This window comes from Hyperolius riggenbachi, chromosome 6 (assembly GCF_040937935.1).
Source record: "Hyperolius riggenbachi isolate aHypRig1 chromosome 6, aHypRig1.pri, whole genome shotgun sequence".
In the NCBI taxonomy this organism is placed as follows: Eukaryota; Metazoa; Chordata; class Amphibia; order Anura; family Hyperoliidae; genus Hyperolius; species Hyperolius riggenbachi.
In genome coordinates, this window is record NC_090651.1 from 129,703,668 (window position 1) to 129,721,155 (window position 17,488).

Sequence of the window (17,488 nt, forward strand, 5' to 3'; positions counted from 1 at the left end):
CTATACATCTGGGTCTTATACTCACCATTGGCATGCTGATCCCTCGTCGCGTACCTCTGATAGCTTCCCCAGTGTCTTCTTCCATGTCCCTTGGCGGATTTTGCTTCTTCCTCAGCGATCACATGTCCCCCGTTGATCGGCGTTGATGACACCAGGGTCACACAGCGTCATCAACATCTTGCAGAAAACACTTTTTTTTTTTTTAAATTGAATTCAATACAATAATCTGTATTAAATTTAATATTAAAAAAAAATTGGTTGGAAAAAAAAAAATGGTTGCAAATTATTGGAAATTAATTGAAACACTTTTTGCACGGAAATCCTGGGGAAACTGAACACCAGGGTGGTTAACCTCCTTGGCGGTAATCCCGAGCTAGGGTCGGGGCGGAAAACTGTAGCGAAGAGCAGTAATCCCGACCTCTGCTCGGGGTAGCCGCCGGAGGCAGTGTGCAGAGTATAGCGCGCAGCAGGTGTTTCTACATACCTCCTGGGGGATCCCGGCGTCAGCAGCCATTCTTCCTCTCCTCCAGGGCTCTGCTTCCTCCTGGTGAGATTGTCGGCTGCCTTCATGACGACAGCCTGCAATTTCACTTTAGAGTTGCGGCGCCACCCGGAGGACGGAGGCATAATTGCAGCGCTTGAGCCAGGGAGGTGAGTGAATGTTAAACTGCTGCAGATCTCCCTAGCAGCATGATTTTTTTTCCAGGTTTTAGGGTCTAAAAAGGGTGCAAAAAAAAAAAATTTGCACCGCTTTAGACCCTAAAATCCGGAAAGAATCGAAACGCCAAGAGAGTTAAAGTATACCCAAGGCAAAAAACCCAGATCCTGCAGAGGTTTCTCACATCCTCTTGGACCACTCTATTGCCATGTGCGGACCTCTGGAAAATGTTGGATGTTACGTGGCGAAGTTTCTAGTCGTACATGAGCGCGAGGATGGCCGTGCTGGGGCAGTAAGCCTGAGATGCTTGTCTGCAAGCACAGCCACACCCATGCATGAAGGGGAGTGCAGACGAAAACTTCTAGAGGGTCACGGGCAATGGTGGTGGTCTGGTGGCAGACCTAGAAAGCCTCTGGAGGATCCAGAGGCTCCCCTCTTCTTAGACAAACATCTAATTTTTGGGGGGTGTATGTATAGGTACGCCGCCGGTGAGTTTGGCGCAGGCGCGCCGAATGACAGCTCACTCTGCTTGCTCAAATTCATGGCAGCGTTAAATACAATTTCCCCTCTGAGTCGAAACCACCTGCTTTGATTTCTTTGCTTTAGAATCACCTTGGGTTCTCTTTAACATAGCTCTCATGTCTCTTCAGGAAGAGGTAATAATGCATGAGCACTCTAGTGCAGTATCATGCACATTCTTTGAGGCTCATGTAAAAAAAAGCACTAATCGTGAGAGCCAAGCCAAAGAAATGTCCACTGCTGATTAAGGGCCCTAGCTACCACTGCTTCCTTTATGTAATCCCAACAATCCCACCCCCACTCCCCCAACCCTGGTCAGTACCTTAGAGCTTGTTCCGAATTCTGGTGCAGATACAGAAAGCATGCTGGTGATTTCAGGGGTCACTTCTGGTATAACTTTATTCTCTTTAGATGGAATGGGTTCTGGTGTTCGGATAGTGGTTTGCATCTGTTTCTCTTGGGTCTCTGGCTCAGACTGCTGTTGCACCTCTTTCACCTTACGGTTCTTAAGCGATCTCTCTTTACCGATAGGTCCAGGCTTGTATTCTTTACTCTGAATTATATTAAGATCTTGAATCTGGTTTGTAAAAATTAAGAGAAAAAAAAAAGAAAACCCATCACTTTCATCCTATGTTGTAATTCAGATATTTAGCCAATATACAAATAGTATTTAACCACTTGAGGACCTAGGGCTTTCTACCCCTTAAGGACCGGCCACTTTTTTTCCATTCAGACCACTGCAGCTTTCACGGTTTATTGCTCGCTCATACAACCTACCACCTAAATGAATTTTGGCTCCTTTTCTTGTCACTAATAAAGCTTTCTTTTGGTGCTATTTGATTGCTCCTGCGATTTTTACTTTTTATTATATTCATCAAAAAAGACATGAATTTTGGCAAAAAAATGATTTTTTTAACTTTCTGTGCTGACATTTTTCAAATAAAGTAAAATTTCTGTATACATGCAGCGCGAAAAATGTGGACAAACAGGTTTTTGATTAAAAAAAAACCCATTCAGTGTATATTTATTGGTTTGGGTAAAAGTTATAGCGTTTACAAACTATGGTGCAAAAAGTGAATTTTCTCATTTTCAAGCATCTATGACTTTTCTGACCCCCTGTCATGTTTCATGAGGGGCTAGAATTCCAGGATAGTATAAATACCCCCCAAATTACCCCATTTTGGAAAGAAGACATCCCAAAGTATTCACTGAGAGGCATAGTGAGTTCATAGAAGATATTATTTTTTGTCACAAGTAAGCGGAAAATGACACTTTGTGAGAAAAAAAAAAAAAAAAAAAAAAAGAGTTTCCATTTCTTCTAACTTGCGACACAAAAAAAAATGAAATCTGCCACGGACTCACCATGCCCCTCTCTGAATACCTTGAAGGGTCTACTTTCCAAAATGGGGTCATTTGTGGGGTGTGTTTACTGTCCTGACATTTTGAGGGGTGCTAAATTGTAAGCACCCCTGTAAAGCCTAAAGGTGCTCATTGGACTTTGGACCCCTTAGCGCAGTTAGGCTGCAAAAAAGTGCCACACATGTGGTATTGCCGTACTCAGGAGAAGTAGTATAATGTGTTTTGGGGTGTATTTTTACACATACCCATGCTGGGTGGGAGAAATATCTCTGTAAATGACAATTTGTTAATTTTTTTTACACACAATTGTCCATTTACAGAGATCTTTCTCCCACTCAGCATGGGTATGTGTAAAAATACACCACAAAACACATTATACTACTTCTCCTGAGTACGGCGATACCACATGTGTGGCACTTTTTTGCACCCTAACTGCGCTAAAGGGCCCAAAGTCCAATGAGTACCTTTAGGATTTCACAGGTCATTTTGAGAAATTTCGTTTCAAGACTACTCCTCACGGTTTAGGGCCCCTAAAATGCCAGGGCAGTATAGGAACCCCACTAATGACCCCATTTTAGAAAGAAGACACCCAAAGGTATTCCGTACGGAGTATGGTGAGTTCATAGAAGATTTTATTTTTTGTCAAAAGTTAGCGGAAAATGACACTTTGTGAAAAAACACAATTAAAATCAATTTCCGCTAACTTGTGACAAAAAATAAAATCGTCTATGAACTCACCATACTCCTAACGGAATACCTTGGGGTGTCTTCTTTCTAAAATGGGGTCATTTGTGGGGTTCCTATATTGCCCTGGCATTTTAGGGGCCCTAAACCGTGAGGAGTAGTCTTGAAACGAAATTTCTCAAAATGACCTGTGAAATCCTAAAGGTACTCATTGGACTTTGGGCCCTTTAGCGCAGTTAGGGTGCAAAAAAGTGCCACACATGTGGTATCGCCATACTCGGGAGAAGTAGTACAATGTGTTTTGGGGTGTATTTTTACACATACCCATGCTGGGGGGGAGAAATACCTCTGTAAATGGACAATTGTGTGTAAAAAAATCAAAAGATTGTCATTTACAGAAGTATTTCTCCCACCCAGCATGGGTATGTGTAAAAATACACCCCAAAACACATTATACTACTTCTCCCGAGTATGGCGATACCACATGTGTGGCACTTTTTTGCACCCTAACTGCACTAAGGGGCCCAAAGTCCAATGAGTACCTTTAGGATTTCACAGGTCATTTTTGTTTTAAGACTACTCCTCACGGTTTAGGGCCCCTAAAATGCCAGGGCAGTATAGGAACCCCACTAATGACCCCATCTTAGAAAGAAGACACCCCAAGGTATTCCGTTAGGAGTATGGTGAGTTCATAGAAGTTTTTATTTTTTTGTCACAAGTTAGCGGAAATTGATTTTAATTGTTTTTTTTCACAAAGTGTCATTTTCCGCTAACTTGTGACAAAAAATAAAATCTTCTATGAACTCACCATACTCCGTACGGAATACCTTTGGGTGTCTTCTTTCTAGAATGGGGTCATTTGTGGGGTTCCTATACTGCCCTGGCATTTTAGGGGCCCTAAACCGTGAGGAGTAGTCTTGAAACCAAATGTCGCAAAATGACCTGCGAAATCCTAAAGGTACTCATTGGACTTTGGGCCCCTTAGCGTACTTAGGGTGTAAAAAAAAGTGCCACACATGTGGTACCGCCGTACTCAGGAGAAGTAGTATAATGCGTTTTGGGGTGTATTTTTACACATACCCATGCTAAGTGGGAGAAATATCTCTGTAAATGACAATTGATTGATTTTTTTTACACACAATTGTCCATTTACATAGAAATTTCTCCCACCCAGCATGGGTATGTGTAAAAATACACCCCAAAACACATTATACTACTTTTCCTGAGTACGGCGGTACCACATGTGTGACACTTTTTTGCAGCCTAGGTGCGCTAAGGGGCCCAACGTCCTATTCACAGGTCATTTTGAGGCATTTGTTTTCTAGACTACTCCTCGCGGTTTAGGGCCCCTAAAATGCAAGGGCAGTATAGGAACCCCACAAGTGACCCCATTTTAGAAAGAAGACACCCCAAGGTATTCCGTTAGGTGTATGGCGAGTTCATAGAAGATTTTATTTTTTGTCACAAGTTAGTGAAAAATGACACTTTGTGAAAAAAAAAACAATAAAAATCAATTTCCGCTAACTTTTGACAAAAAATAAAATCTTCTATGAACTCGTCATACACCTAACAGAATACCTTGGGGTGTCTTTTTTTCTAAAATGGGGTCACTTGTGGGGTTCCTATACCGCCCTGGCATTTTACAGGCCCAAAACCGTGAGTAGTCTGGAAACCAAATGTCTCAAAATGACTGTTCAGGGGTATAAGCATCTGCAAATTTTGATGACAGGTGGTCTATGAGGGGGCGAATTTTGTGGAACCGGTCATAAGCAGGGTGGCCTTTTAGATGACAGGTTGTATTGGGCCTGATCTGATGGATAGGAGTGCTAGGGGGGTGACAGGAGGTGATTGATGGGTGTCTCAGGGGGTGGTTAGAGGGGAAAATAGATGCAATCAATGCACTGGGGAGGTGATCGGAAGGTGGTCTGAGGGGGATCTGAGGGTTTGGCCGAGTGATCAGGAGCCCACACGGGGCAAATTGGGGCCTGATCTGATGGGTAGGTGTGCTAGGGGGTGACAGGAGGTGATTGATGGGTGTCTCAAGGTGTGATTAGAGGGGGGAATAGATGCAAGCAATGCACTGGCGAGGTGATCAGGGCTGGGGTCTGAGGGCATTCTGAGGGTGTGGGCGGGTGATTGAGTGCCCTAGGGGCAGATAGGGGTCTAATCTAATCTGATAGGTAGCAGTGACAGGGGGTGATTGATGGGTAATTAGTGGGTGTTTAGGGTAGAGAACAGAAGTAAACACTGCACTTGAGAGGTGATCGGACGTCGGATCTGCGGGCGATCTATTGGTGTGGGTGGGTGATCAGATTGCCCGCAAGGGGCAGGTTAGGGGCTGATTGATGGGTGGCAGTGACAGCGGGTGATTGATGGGCGGCAGTGACAGCGGGTGATTGATGGGCGGCAGTGACAGGGGGTGATTGATGGGTGATTGATAGGTGATTGACAGGTAATCAGTGGGTTATTACAGGGGAGAACAGATGTAAATATTGCACTGGCGAATTGATAAGGGGGGGTCTGAGGGCAATCTGAGCGTGTAGGCAGGCGATTGGGTGCCCGCAAGGGGCAGATTAGGGTCTGATCTGATGGGTAACAGTGACAGGTGGTGATAGGGGGTGATTGATGGGTGATTGATGGGTAATTAGTGGGTGTTTAGAGGAGAGAATAGATGGAAACACTGCGCTTGGGTGGTGATCTGATGTCAGATCTGCGGGCGATCTATTGGTGTGGGTGGGTGATCAGTTTGCCCGCAAGGGGCAGGTTAGGGGCTGATTGTTGGGTGGCAGTGACAGGGGGTGATTGATGGGTGATAGGTGATTGGCAGGTGATTGACAGGTGATCAGTGGGTTATTACAGGGAAGGCCAGATGTAATTAATGCACTGGCGAATTTATAAGGGGGGGGGGCTGAGGGCAATCTGAGCGTGTGGGCGGGTGATTGGGTGCCCGCAAGGGGCAGATTAGGGTCTGATCTGATAGGTAACAGTGACGGTTGGTGATAGGGGGTGATTGATGGGTGATTGATGGGTAATTAGTGGGTGTTTAGAGAAGATAACAGATGTAAACGATACATTTGGGAGGTAATCTGACGGCGGGTTTGCGGGCGATCTAATGGTGTGGGTGGGTGATCAGATTGCCCGCAAGGGGCAGGTTAGGGGCTGATTGATGGGTGGCAGTGACAGGGGGTGATTGATGGGTGATAGGTGATTGGCAGGTGATTGACAGGTGATCAGTGGGTTATTACAGGGAAGAACAGATGTAATTAATGCACTGGTGAATTGATAAGGGGGGGTCAGAGGGCAATCTGAGCGTGTGGGCGGGTGATTGGGTGCCCGCAAGGGGCAGATTAGGGTCTGATCTGATAGGTAAAAGTGACAGGTGGTGATAGGGGGTGATTGATGGGTAATTAGTGGGTGTTTAGAGGAGAGAATAGATGTAAACAATGGATTTGGGAGGTGATCTGATGTCGGATCTGCGGGCGATTATTGGTGTGGGGGGGGGGGGGGTGATCAGATTGCCCGCAAGGGGCAGGTTAGGGGCTGATTGATGGGTGGCAGTGACAGGGGGTGATTGACGGGTGATGGACAGGTGATGGACAGGTGATTGACAGGTGATCAGGGGGGATAGATGCATACAGTACATGGGGGGGGGGGGGGTCCTAGGGGGGGGGGGGGGTCTGGGCAGAATCTGAGGGGTGGGGGGGTGATCAGGAGGGAGCGGGGGGCAGGGGGGGGATACAAAAAAAAAATAGCGTTGACAGATAGTGACAGGGAGTGATTGATGGGTGATTAGGGGGGTGATTGGGTGCAAACAGGGGTCTGGGAGGTGGGCAGGGGGGGGTCTGATGGGTGCTGTGGGCGATCTGGGGCAGGGGGGGGGGGGGAAATCAGTGTGCTTGGTGCAGACTAGGGTGGCTGCAGCCTGCCCTGGTGGTCCCTCGGACATTGGGACCACCAGGGCAGGAGGCAGCCTGTATAATACACTTTGTAAACATTACAAAGTGTATTATACACTTTGTATGCGGCGATCGTCGGGTTAACATCCCGCCGGCGCTTCCGTATGGCCGGCGGGATGCTGCGGCGGGTGAGCGGCGCCAGGCGGAGGATCGCGTCACGGATGACGCGATCGCTCCGCCCATGCCCATACAAGGACCGCCGCCAATTGTCAATACGGCGGTCCTTGCGGCGTCCACTTCCCGGCCGCCAATTGTATATACGGCGGTCGGGAAGTGGTTAAAGGGCCTCTGTCGCGAAAATCTTAAAATTTAACATACATGTAAACGTATAGAAATAAGAAGTACATGAGCCATAAATTACTTTTCTCCTATGTTCCTGTCACAGTAAGTAGGAGAAAACTGACATTACTGACAGATTTTGGACAAGCACATCTTCTCATGGGGGGGTTCTCAGGGTTTCCTTTAGTTTTAAAAGCACTTAGTGAATGGCAGTTGCTCTGTCCAACTGCCAAAAAAGTGTACGGTGAGCAGGGAGGCTGGACAGCATCTTTGTATAAATCTTTTTCAGGGAACTTCTTTATAAAGAATAAAGGCCATGCCGAGAATCCCCCATGAAGAGATGGACTAACCCAAAACCTGTCAGTAATGTCAGATTTCTACTAACTACTGTAAGCGACCGCAACATAGGAGAAAAGTAATTTATGGTTCATTTTACTCTGGAAGAAATGTACTTATTTGTAGGTGTTTTAAATTTTAAGATTTTCACGACAGTATCTCTTTAGCTATACTTAAACCCCTAAAGCAACCTCTAGCAGAACATTAAATATTCAGCATACCTATTTTTAACATTCATTACCTTGGATCAAATATCTCTTCGGAACGGTTATGCTGGGTAGACATGGTGCGTTCCCCTACTCTATTCCTTGCCGCTCGATTATTTCCGAGCATTTCGATGATTGTTAGGTCAATTCTCATGCAAAGTATGCCAAATCGACCTAACGATCTATCGAAACGAGAATCAGAATGGCGGCAATCATCGAGCGGCCGGGAATTGAGCGGGGAATAGAGTGTGGGAATGCACCGTGTGTATCCAGCATTAGTGTCCTAGAGTAGTTCCACAGATAAGCGCATCCTTACTGGCCATGCCCTATAGGGTTGTGCTCATCTGTGGCGGCACCCTGCACAGCAGTGGTGGACTCAAAGATCAACTGGGAATCCTCTGGACAACCTAGAGGCTTCCCACTAGATGGCCAAGTTTTTTTTTTTGTTTTGTTTTTTTTAAAGAGGAAATGCAGTGAAAATAATGTAATAAAAAAAAAAGTGCTTCATTTTTACAATAATTATGTATAAATGATTTAGTCGGTGTTTGCTCATTGTAAAATCTTTCCTCTCCCCGATTTACATTCTGACATTCATTACATGGTGAAATTTTTACTGTGGGCAGGTTATGTAGCTGCTCCTAGCTGTTTTGGCAGTTGGAGACAGCTGTAAACAGCTATTTCCTGTCTGTGAACCTTGTTACATTTTGGGAAACTGCCAAAAGTACCTCGGTCCTCAGAGCTTCTTGTGGGAGGGGTTTCAGCACAAAATCAGTCATACAGCGCTCCCTGATGGTCTGTTTGTGAAAAGCAATATATTTCTCATGTAAAAGGGGGGTATCAGCTACTGATTGGGATAACGTTAAATTATTGGTTGGAGTTTCTCTTTAAGTGTACCTCAGCACAAAATTAACCTAATAAATGGGACACAGAAGTATATTACATAAGCAATCACACACCTCTGTTTCAAGCAGTTTGCCAGTGGCCTTATACTGAAAGGGGCATCTTTTGCAAGAAAGCCATTCATGCCCACTGCAGCATTCGGATTGCCCCTTTCTCCACTTCTCGCAGAACCAAAGTGCACGAGAGGACCTACTGAGCATGCCTGCAACTCAGGCCGGCTGCTTGGGTATTCTGGTGCACTACCCAGTGATTCTATGACCTCAGAAGTACTTCTGGGGTCACGGATGTTTTGGGAAAAAAAAACAAAAAAACAAACACACACAAAACACTTCCTTGCGACCTGGCCGACGAATGGAGTGGTGTGGGACGGCAAGAAGGGGCTTGTTTAAAACAGGGAGGAGAGCTGGTTTAGGTAATAGGTTTTTGTTTTTACTTTTTGGTCCTCCCCTGGGTTCTCTTTAAACCCAGAGGTTTCAATAAAAAGACAAGTTCAACACAAAAACAGTACAACCTACTGATTTAACAGAAACATCTCTGCCAGTTACAGCGCTAACTAAAAATTAACAAGTCAACAGAAAAAAACATCATTAAACGGCAAAAGCAAGTGATTTTAAAACGAAATTGTTTATCAACATTACCTTCTGGGTCTTTATTGGTCCAGCTCGGGGCTGCTTCTGTCTCTGTTCTTTTGGTTCAGGAAGGGTCTCTGAGGACTTCTCTGAGAGGGACGGTGTGCCTTCATTATCACTGCTACTAGAAGCAGGGGCACCAAACTGAATAGAGTCTATCGACAAGTCTACAGGATCCTGGCCATTTTTAGTTGGCTGAAATTTAAAAATATTGTTCAATTAAAGAATATAAAAAGTAACCACCACAACACAATTTTAGTACACAGGATGCATGCCATACCTCACTGTTGGTCGGTGGTACAAAACCGGTGAGTGGTTTAGTCCAGGCACTTGCAGATGGTGGCTGGGGAGGATTAATTGGGCCTACTGGATTCAAATGAGAAAGCAAACATCTTAATTATTAATTTAACACTCAGTTTAATAACATTGGACAAAATGCTATCTTTTTAAAACCACACCATGCCTCTTTAAAGTGGATCTTTAAGTGCTTTGTCTATTTGACTCTAAGGGGGCAATGTTTATATAGAAAATGCATATTAATCTAATCAAACCAAACTTTCTTCTAGGTATCTCCTTACTGCCACAGCTGCAGAAAAGCTGTGCACTCAGTGACTGACCTACCGTGGTCTGCCCCCCTATCTGCCATGACACTGCTCTGCCCGATCCTCCAGCATGCTTCTCTGCCCCATGGTTGCTGTAAAAGGCAGGGTGAAAATACATGGGCACCCTGGCATAAAAAGGCTGATCCCTTAAACCTGTACATGATGCCATCACACATGTACACATGCCCCGGATCTGGGGGATGCACAGGGAACATAGGGTACCAAGGCTCTGCCCCCTGATAAGAGGCACAGGAGTTGGTGATCTATAGACTGCAATTATGCAAACATGCAGACTTCCTGTCTCAAAGTTCAACTTTCAGTCCTTTGCGCTTTGAGTCCTATGGGAGGAAAGCGCTTTGCAAATGTTATTGTATTGTATTATTGTATCGTAACTATCAGGCTTACCAGCCCAGATTCAGAAATACATTCAAGCTGCAATGCGTCAGAATAAGTTTGAACAAACTCCCAATGAAGGAGCTCATATTACAGTAAAAGGAAGTTTTGTCTAGCTATAACACTCACATTTCTTAGATAAATCATTCAAAACACTCGGAGCTGCCATCTTGTTTTCCCACAATTCTGTTCCTAATGAAGATGGTGGCTGAGAGGGAGGAGGAGCTTTCACTGATCCAGGAAACTCTGATCCGTTTGTGGTTGGCTGGGATTGGACAGGTATTGGTGGCTGGGTTGATGCCATGGATACAGGGACAGTTTGTGGTAAGCCCTGCTGAACTGACAAAACAGAAGACTGGGCTTGCAAAGCTGCTGCTTGTTGCTGTTTCTTTACAAATCGTGGTGGAAGTTTGGAATTTTGACCTCTTCCTTTCTCACCAGAACCTTTTTTGTTCCAAACCTAAAAAAAAATAAAAAAAATGTTAGGTCAATTTAACTAATCATCAATCGCAAAAATGCTAAAAAATTAGAAGACAGTATTTATCTTGACTTGCACTTTTAATTTACAAAGGTAATTTAAGCAACCTTACCCTACGGGCTCTTTTCCACTATGAAACGCAACTGTAATCGCGATCGCGTTTCAATTACACTATTTGATTGAGATACTATACTCAGTATAGTAGAGCTCGATCGCATCCAAAACGTGGCAGAACGACGATTGCACATGGACCAAAATAGCAACGCAATCGGATCGCACTAATGGAAACGGCTGATGCTGTTTCCATTAGTGTAATATACCTTGTGTTTTGTGATCCGTTAGCAATCAGAATCAAATCGCAGGGTAGTGGAAAAAGGCCCTTACCTGGTCCAGTGGCCAGAGTGTATGTGAAGTATGCTTGCAATAGCAAATCATATGGGGGGACAGGCAGTGATCAGGAAAGAGAATTTAACAAATCAAACTTGTTAAAGTGAAAGCAAACCTGTTAAAAACATTACTGTACAATGTTGCCATCTTATGATAGCTCCATGTCTAACTACAACCCATTTTCTTATGTGTATGAATTTAGACAAGGGCCCAAGTCATAAACTGTCCCAAACACTCCTAGTCTCAGGGCTTATTTCCACAGGGAGCTGCGGTAGTTTTCGATTTGGTTGTGGCTCCTGCTCTGCTGCATAGTTGCAGCCTGAATCACTAAGCTATGCCATACATGGCTGAGTGATTCCATGTGTGCTGCAGAAAACGTAAACATCAAAGTGTGATCTGGACAGAAATAGAACGGCAGTGTTTCCCTGTGCAGCTCGCATGCAAGGAAACGCTGCAGATTTGCCCTGGATTTTACATAGTGGAAATAGGCCCTAACTGAGCTGCTACCATGGTCCCAATGTTATCACCTCTAATCATGTAATAATGGTAAAAGATTAGAGGGAATTAGTCCTCAGTTCACCTAGAACAACTTGGCTTGTGAGAAATACAAAACTGCAGGGTACAGTGAGTTTCATGCTGGGTACACACTAAGATTTTCCGTGCTATTTTGCGACCTGATCGTTTTTTCCACACCAGATTCTGCGCTCGATTCTCTTATCTTCATTCATTTTTCTTATCTTTTTCCAATCACCGTTATGAGAAATCAAGCGTGGAAATGATCGGGAGCAATATCGGACATTTATTTATTTATTTGTTGTATTTATAAAGCGCCAACATATTACGCAGCGCTGGACATTAATTTAGGTTACAGACAATATTTAGGGGTGGCAAACAGCAATATGACAATACAGGAATACAAGAAAACCAGATCACACAGCACAGTATGAGTACAAGGTAATGCTTAGTCACTGGATGGGAGCATGGAGATTAGGCAAGTTAGGTTCACTCAAATGCATAGCATGGGTGCACAGTAATAGAGGTGCATGATCAGGTAGGACACAAAAGGAGTGAGGACCCTGCCCAAAGGCTTACAATCTAGACATGACAGATTTTATCAATTGGATCCATCTATCGCACGGAAAATCATACCGTGTGTATTAGGCATAAAGGGGCATCACCTGTTTCCTCTATAAAGGTCATCAGTCAGTGGCGGCAGAGATGTTTGCCATTTGATCACTGGAAGAAAACCATCCCGTTTCACACGACTGACCGTTTTGTGGAAAAATCCTGATCATCACTAGCAAATGGCTAAATAAAAAAAAGTTGCAGACGTAGCACAGGGGGGGTGTCTAGGGGGAATAAATTATACTTTAAACTGAAAATCTGGGATTCACCCACCACAGAGGGGGAAAAAAAGAAGAAGGGGTAAACAAAGCTCTATTTCGGTCATAAAATCCAGTGTAATTTAAGAACTTGTCACAAAAGTAAACATGCAACTACGCAAATTATTTGAGAATTCACTAAAACCACTTTTTTACAGTCCCTTCCTTTATGCCTGGAGCAAACAGCTTGACATGCCCAAAAGAATGTCTCAGTAGGAACAACTGTATAAGGCCTGGTTCACACTGCACAGGTCAAAAACTGAACAGTGTAAAAACTGATCCGTGAAATGGATCAGCATTTATTTGCCATCAGTTTTTGATCCACTCTGCTAGCCCGAAGGTCAATGCGACATGTCCCTTGCTCTGGAATAATCGCAGCCTCCTCAAACTTGGTAGTCCTTTCCACGGAAAGTGCCTAACAAATATGTTCTAACGGAGCAATGTGAACGGATCCACTGGTTAACATTGGAACTGTTTGCATCCCTTAGGAGCCGTTACGGCGACCTGGGCTTAAAGGGGCACTACAGCGAAAAACTGTAAAATTGAAAATATGCACAAACATATACAAATAAGTACATTTTTTTCCAGAGTAAAATGAGCCATAAATATCACTTTTCTCCTATGTTGCTGTCACTTACAGTAGGTTGTAGAAATATGACAGAAATGACAGCTTTTGGACTACTCCATCTCTTTATAGGGGATTCTCAGGGATATATTTATTTTCAATAGCACTTATTGAATGGCAGTTGCTCTGTCCTACTGCAAAAAAAAAATGTGTAGCGAGCAGGGAAGCTGGCCAGCATCATTGTTTAAATCCATTTTAGGGAATATCTTTATAAAGAATAAAAGCCTTGCTGAGAATCTCCTATGAAGAGATGGACTAGTCAAAAACCTGTCACTTCGGTCAGATTTCTACTGCCTACTGTAAGTGACAGCATTATAGGAGAAAAGTAATTTATGGCTCATTGTACTCTGGAAGAAACGTACTTCTTATTTGTATATGTTTGCACATATTTTCAATTTTACAGTGTTTCGCCATAGTGCCCCTTTAAGAGATGCGTGCATGCGTAGTGGTGTTAAAAAGGCAGTGGCTGATCACTTGTGGAAATTGCTACAACCATGTGTATAAAGTAAAACACAAAACAAACAAACAAAAAAAAAACAACCCCAAACATATAGTTCCTCTACAATGGATATTTGCCAGCAAATGCTGTGAGATGAAAGAAGTGTTCTTCTAGTTCCTGGCAGAAGCCTTGCCACACTAAAGCAAGCCATTATAAGTAATGTCAAAGGGGGATTTGTTACATATTCCAATTCATGGTGTTGGTATTGCCCCAACACTCTTGAAAGCGAATCCGAGGTGGGTTTGAAAAATGTTATCTTCATACAGAGGCTGGATCTGCCTATACAGCCAAGCCTCTGTTGCTATCCCAAACCCCCCTAAGGTCCCCCTGCACTCCCTCATAAATTACAGCCTCGCTGCAGTGGGCTGTGTTTATCTCTATAGTGTAACTCTGCTACTATCCCCGCCTCCTGCAGAACTCCAGTCCCGGCCTGTGTCCCTTCCCTCCCCGTTGATTGGAGGGAAGGGGGAAGGGACCGGAGCTCTGCAGGAGGCGGGGGCGCAGCAGAGACTGACACTACAGATGTAAACACAGCCCGCATAGCGAGGCTGTGATTTATGTCTGATTGCAGAGTGCAGGGGTACCTTAGGGGGGTTTGGGATAGCAACAGAGGCTGGGCTGTATAGGCAGATCCAGCCTCTGTATGCAGATAACATTCTTCAAACACACCTCGGGTTCTCTTGAAAGACATGTCGTTCACATTAAAGTGCTGGAAGGAACCCAAGTACAAATCATTTGACATGGTGCACATATACAAACCATTGAAAGAATGGGGAAAATCAAAACAGTAGAACAAATAAGAGAGGTAGGGCACGATAACACTTAAAATCATACTTTGCAGTATCCGTACCGCCACATTACTGCCCACACAGTCATTAAGATTTTACAAGGAATAGACTGCTCGCTGCTGGAAATTAACCAACTTAGTTATTAAAAAAACAAACATTAAACTATATCACAAAGGAACCAAACCACCAGCCTCCTAAAAGGACTCCCGAGGTGAAATAAAAAAAGCAATCTTTACTTACCTGGGGCTTCTTCCAGCCTCTAGATGTCTCCAAAGTCCCTCGCCGTAGCACCAGTACTCCCTGCTGGCTGCCCGTAACGGGACAGCTCTTCCGCGCATGCGTGGCTGGCCACTCATGAGCACGCCCACATCTGCCGTGCCGTAGGGTCAGGAAACTTCCCGGGCGGCCAGCGGGGAGTTGCGGCAAGGGACTCAGAAGACATCTAGGGGCTGGAAGAAGCCCTAGGTAAGTAAAAATTGCTTTTTTATTTCACCTTGCGAGTCCTTTAAGACACAGTTGTCAGCTGCAGCCCAGGGCCTCTTGTGTAGGAAGTGTTTTTCTTGTTGACATCACATGTGTGGAAAGTGCTTTGCTTTTTGCCATTAGCAAATTGTTAAACTTCTTGTTTCTGTTGCAAATCAGCGCTCTTACTTGACAGCGGGAATAACGTTTCAGGGGAACCAACTGTCTTTTTCACATTCACTGAGGATGACAAATGTGGGACACAAAGCCAGACTTCCTGATGCCCAATGAGAAACTAAACATGAATTAGACAATCTACAGAACAGAAAAAAAGTCTATTTATACTGTGCCTGGTTTTGTATTCAGTTTATTAAGCCTTGTGAAACTCACAAAGGTGAACTTTGAGAGCTGCAATTGCTAAACATAGCTGGTAGCAAGGCTGCAGTCTAAAATACAGGTGCACTTTAACTCAAACTATGTGTTCAGTGGAAATGATGCAGCTTCTTTTCAAAGATCAAGTTAGCCATTCATTTCTAAGTAGAATAGAGTGAATATATAAAATTCACCTACTGTTACTAACATGTAGGGATGATCAATAAGATGCAAATATTTCATGCAGGATTATGTAAATTTGTATGCACATTTATGCAGCTTGAAAATGGTCCAATCAAGACTCACCAAGGTTTAAATTGATTGGTTCACTTTCAAGCTGCATATATTTGCATACAAAAGTTACATAATCCTGCATAAACTCAAGAAATATTTGCTTCTCACCGATCATCACTACTCACGTGAATTCACACAAGCGACACCTATGTGAACCCCTACAAACTTCACTTCTGCATGTTACAACTGATTAGATTGTATGGGATAGCCCATACTGTAAATTCTACCTGTACCGTCTGCTCTTCTTTCTTTCTACGCTCTTCATCTTGTAGTCGCTTCTGCTGCTTTTTAGATACTACTTCAGTGAAACCATCGTTGAGATTAGATTGAGAGTCTTCAAGTGTTGTTACTTCAGGGTGATCATCAATTATTACAACACCTTAACCAGGGAAAAAATATATATATATTAACAAAAACAATAGACTTAAGCGTTCAAAGTTTAGTCAGAGGCAGCTTTTTACAGATGTTCACCTGGGTGCAAAATCATCCCAAGATTAAGCATTTCAGGGGAGTTTGTGATAGGCTAGATCAACTGATAGATGAAAGTATCTTCTTAGCAGGGCTGTGGAGTCGGAGTCGAAGCAATTATGGTACCCGGAGTTGGAGTCGGTGGCATCATAAACTGAGGAGTCGGATGATTTTTGTACCGACTCCACAGCCCTTCTTCTTAGGCAGGGTTCAACCAGTGTAAAATACTGATAATTACTGGAAATGGGCACAAGCAAATTTATGCTGCAAGATATAGGTTTTTCGCATATTGTCAACTACTGCTAAAATTTGGAAAATTTCATTCGAAGTACGATTATGCATTGACATTTGCAAATCTTAAATGTGAAATCTGCCTAAGGGTTAACAATACATAAAGAACAAACAAATCCTTTAAAATGCTAAGACTAAGGTCAAAGGAAAGAAAGGTGTTCAGTAGGGGGTGGGATTAAGCATACAGGGAGGATCAACGTGAACTAGCATTCTCAGGGCTTTTTAATGTGTTCCACAGATCACACGCCCTATGAGGTTCGGCACACTGTATTAAGACAATTCCGCACATGTTGAGAACAAGACCTTGTTGAGAGTTTTCAGATTAATGTGTTTTTGATAAATACTCGCATTGATGTAGAGAAACAGTTTTTTAGCAAACTTATGAACCAAAATATAGACAAGACTGCTAGGAATGAAAACTACCTACTTGCATAATTGTTCAGGTCAAATTGTGATAACGCATCCACTTTTTCCTTTGGCTTTTTAACTACAAGTTTAGCGTCTTCTTTCTTTTTGCCTGCAGAATCCTTAACGCCCTTTGATGGTGCTCCACTATTTCCATCTTCAGAATGCGGGTGATAAGTATGGTAATGATGATTGTGAACATTGCTGCTACCTCCAGAAGAATCTGTTGCACTTATACCAAGCGCCAGGTCATCGACTGGACTAGTGACCAAACGGGAAGGAAGAAAAAAAATGTTTCAAGTAGTAGCACGGATTTCAGGGATATAAACAAAACAAAAACAAAACACTTCGGCAATAGCAGTTATTTTCATTTGGACTTTATTACTGTCTTGCGCTCACAGCTAAGGTAATTTTTGTCACAATCAATCCAGACATAAAGTGGTAAAATCTCCAGGAGTGACAGAGGCAACAACAAATCATTTGTGAAGACTGGAGAATAGGAGGCGTACACAGACC

At 43.6% G+C, this 17,488-nt stretch overlaps 1 protein-coding gene across 5 annotated transcripts in view; it reads right to left on the minus strand.

Moving 5' to 3' along the window:
* The window catches only part of PRRC2C (proline rich coiled-coil 2C), a 118,451-nt gene that overhangs the window by 36,505 nt on the left and 64,458 nt on the right, over window positions 1-17,488 (minus strand). For 4 of the 5 annotated variants that reach the window (XM_068239906.1, XM_068239903.1, XM_068239905.1 and 1 more), the window contains 6 exons: window positions 16,995-17,233; window positions 16,036-16,187; window positions 10,651-10,981; window positions 9,807-9,892; window positions 9,536-9,721; window positions 1,500-1,754 (listed from right to left, as the gene is read on the minus strand). In XM_068239906.1, coding sequence (XP_068096007.1) covers window positions 1,500-1,754; window positions 9,536-9,721; window positions 9,807-9,892; window positions 10,651-10,981; window positions 16,036-16,187; window positions 16,995-17,233 — 1,249 coding nt within the window. The remainder of the gene's footprint in view (window positions 1-1,499; window positions 1,755-9,535; window positions 9,722-9,806; window positions 9,893-10,650; window positions 10,982-16,035; window positions 16,188-16,994; window positions 17,234-17,488) is intronic. The other variant, XM_068239904.1, reaches the window with a different exon arrangement.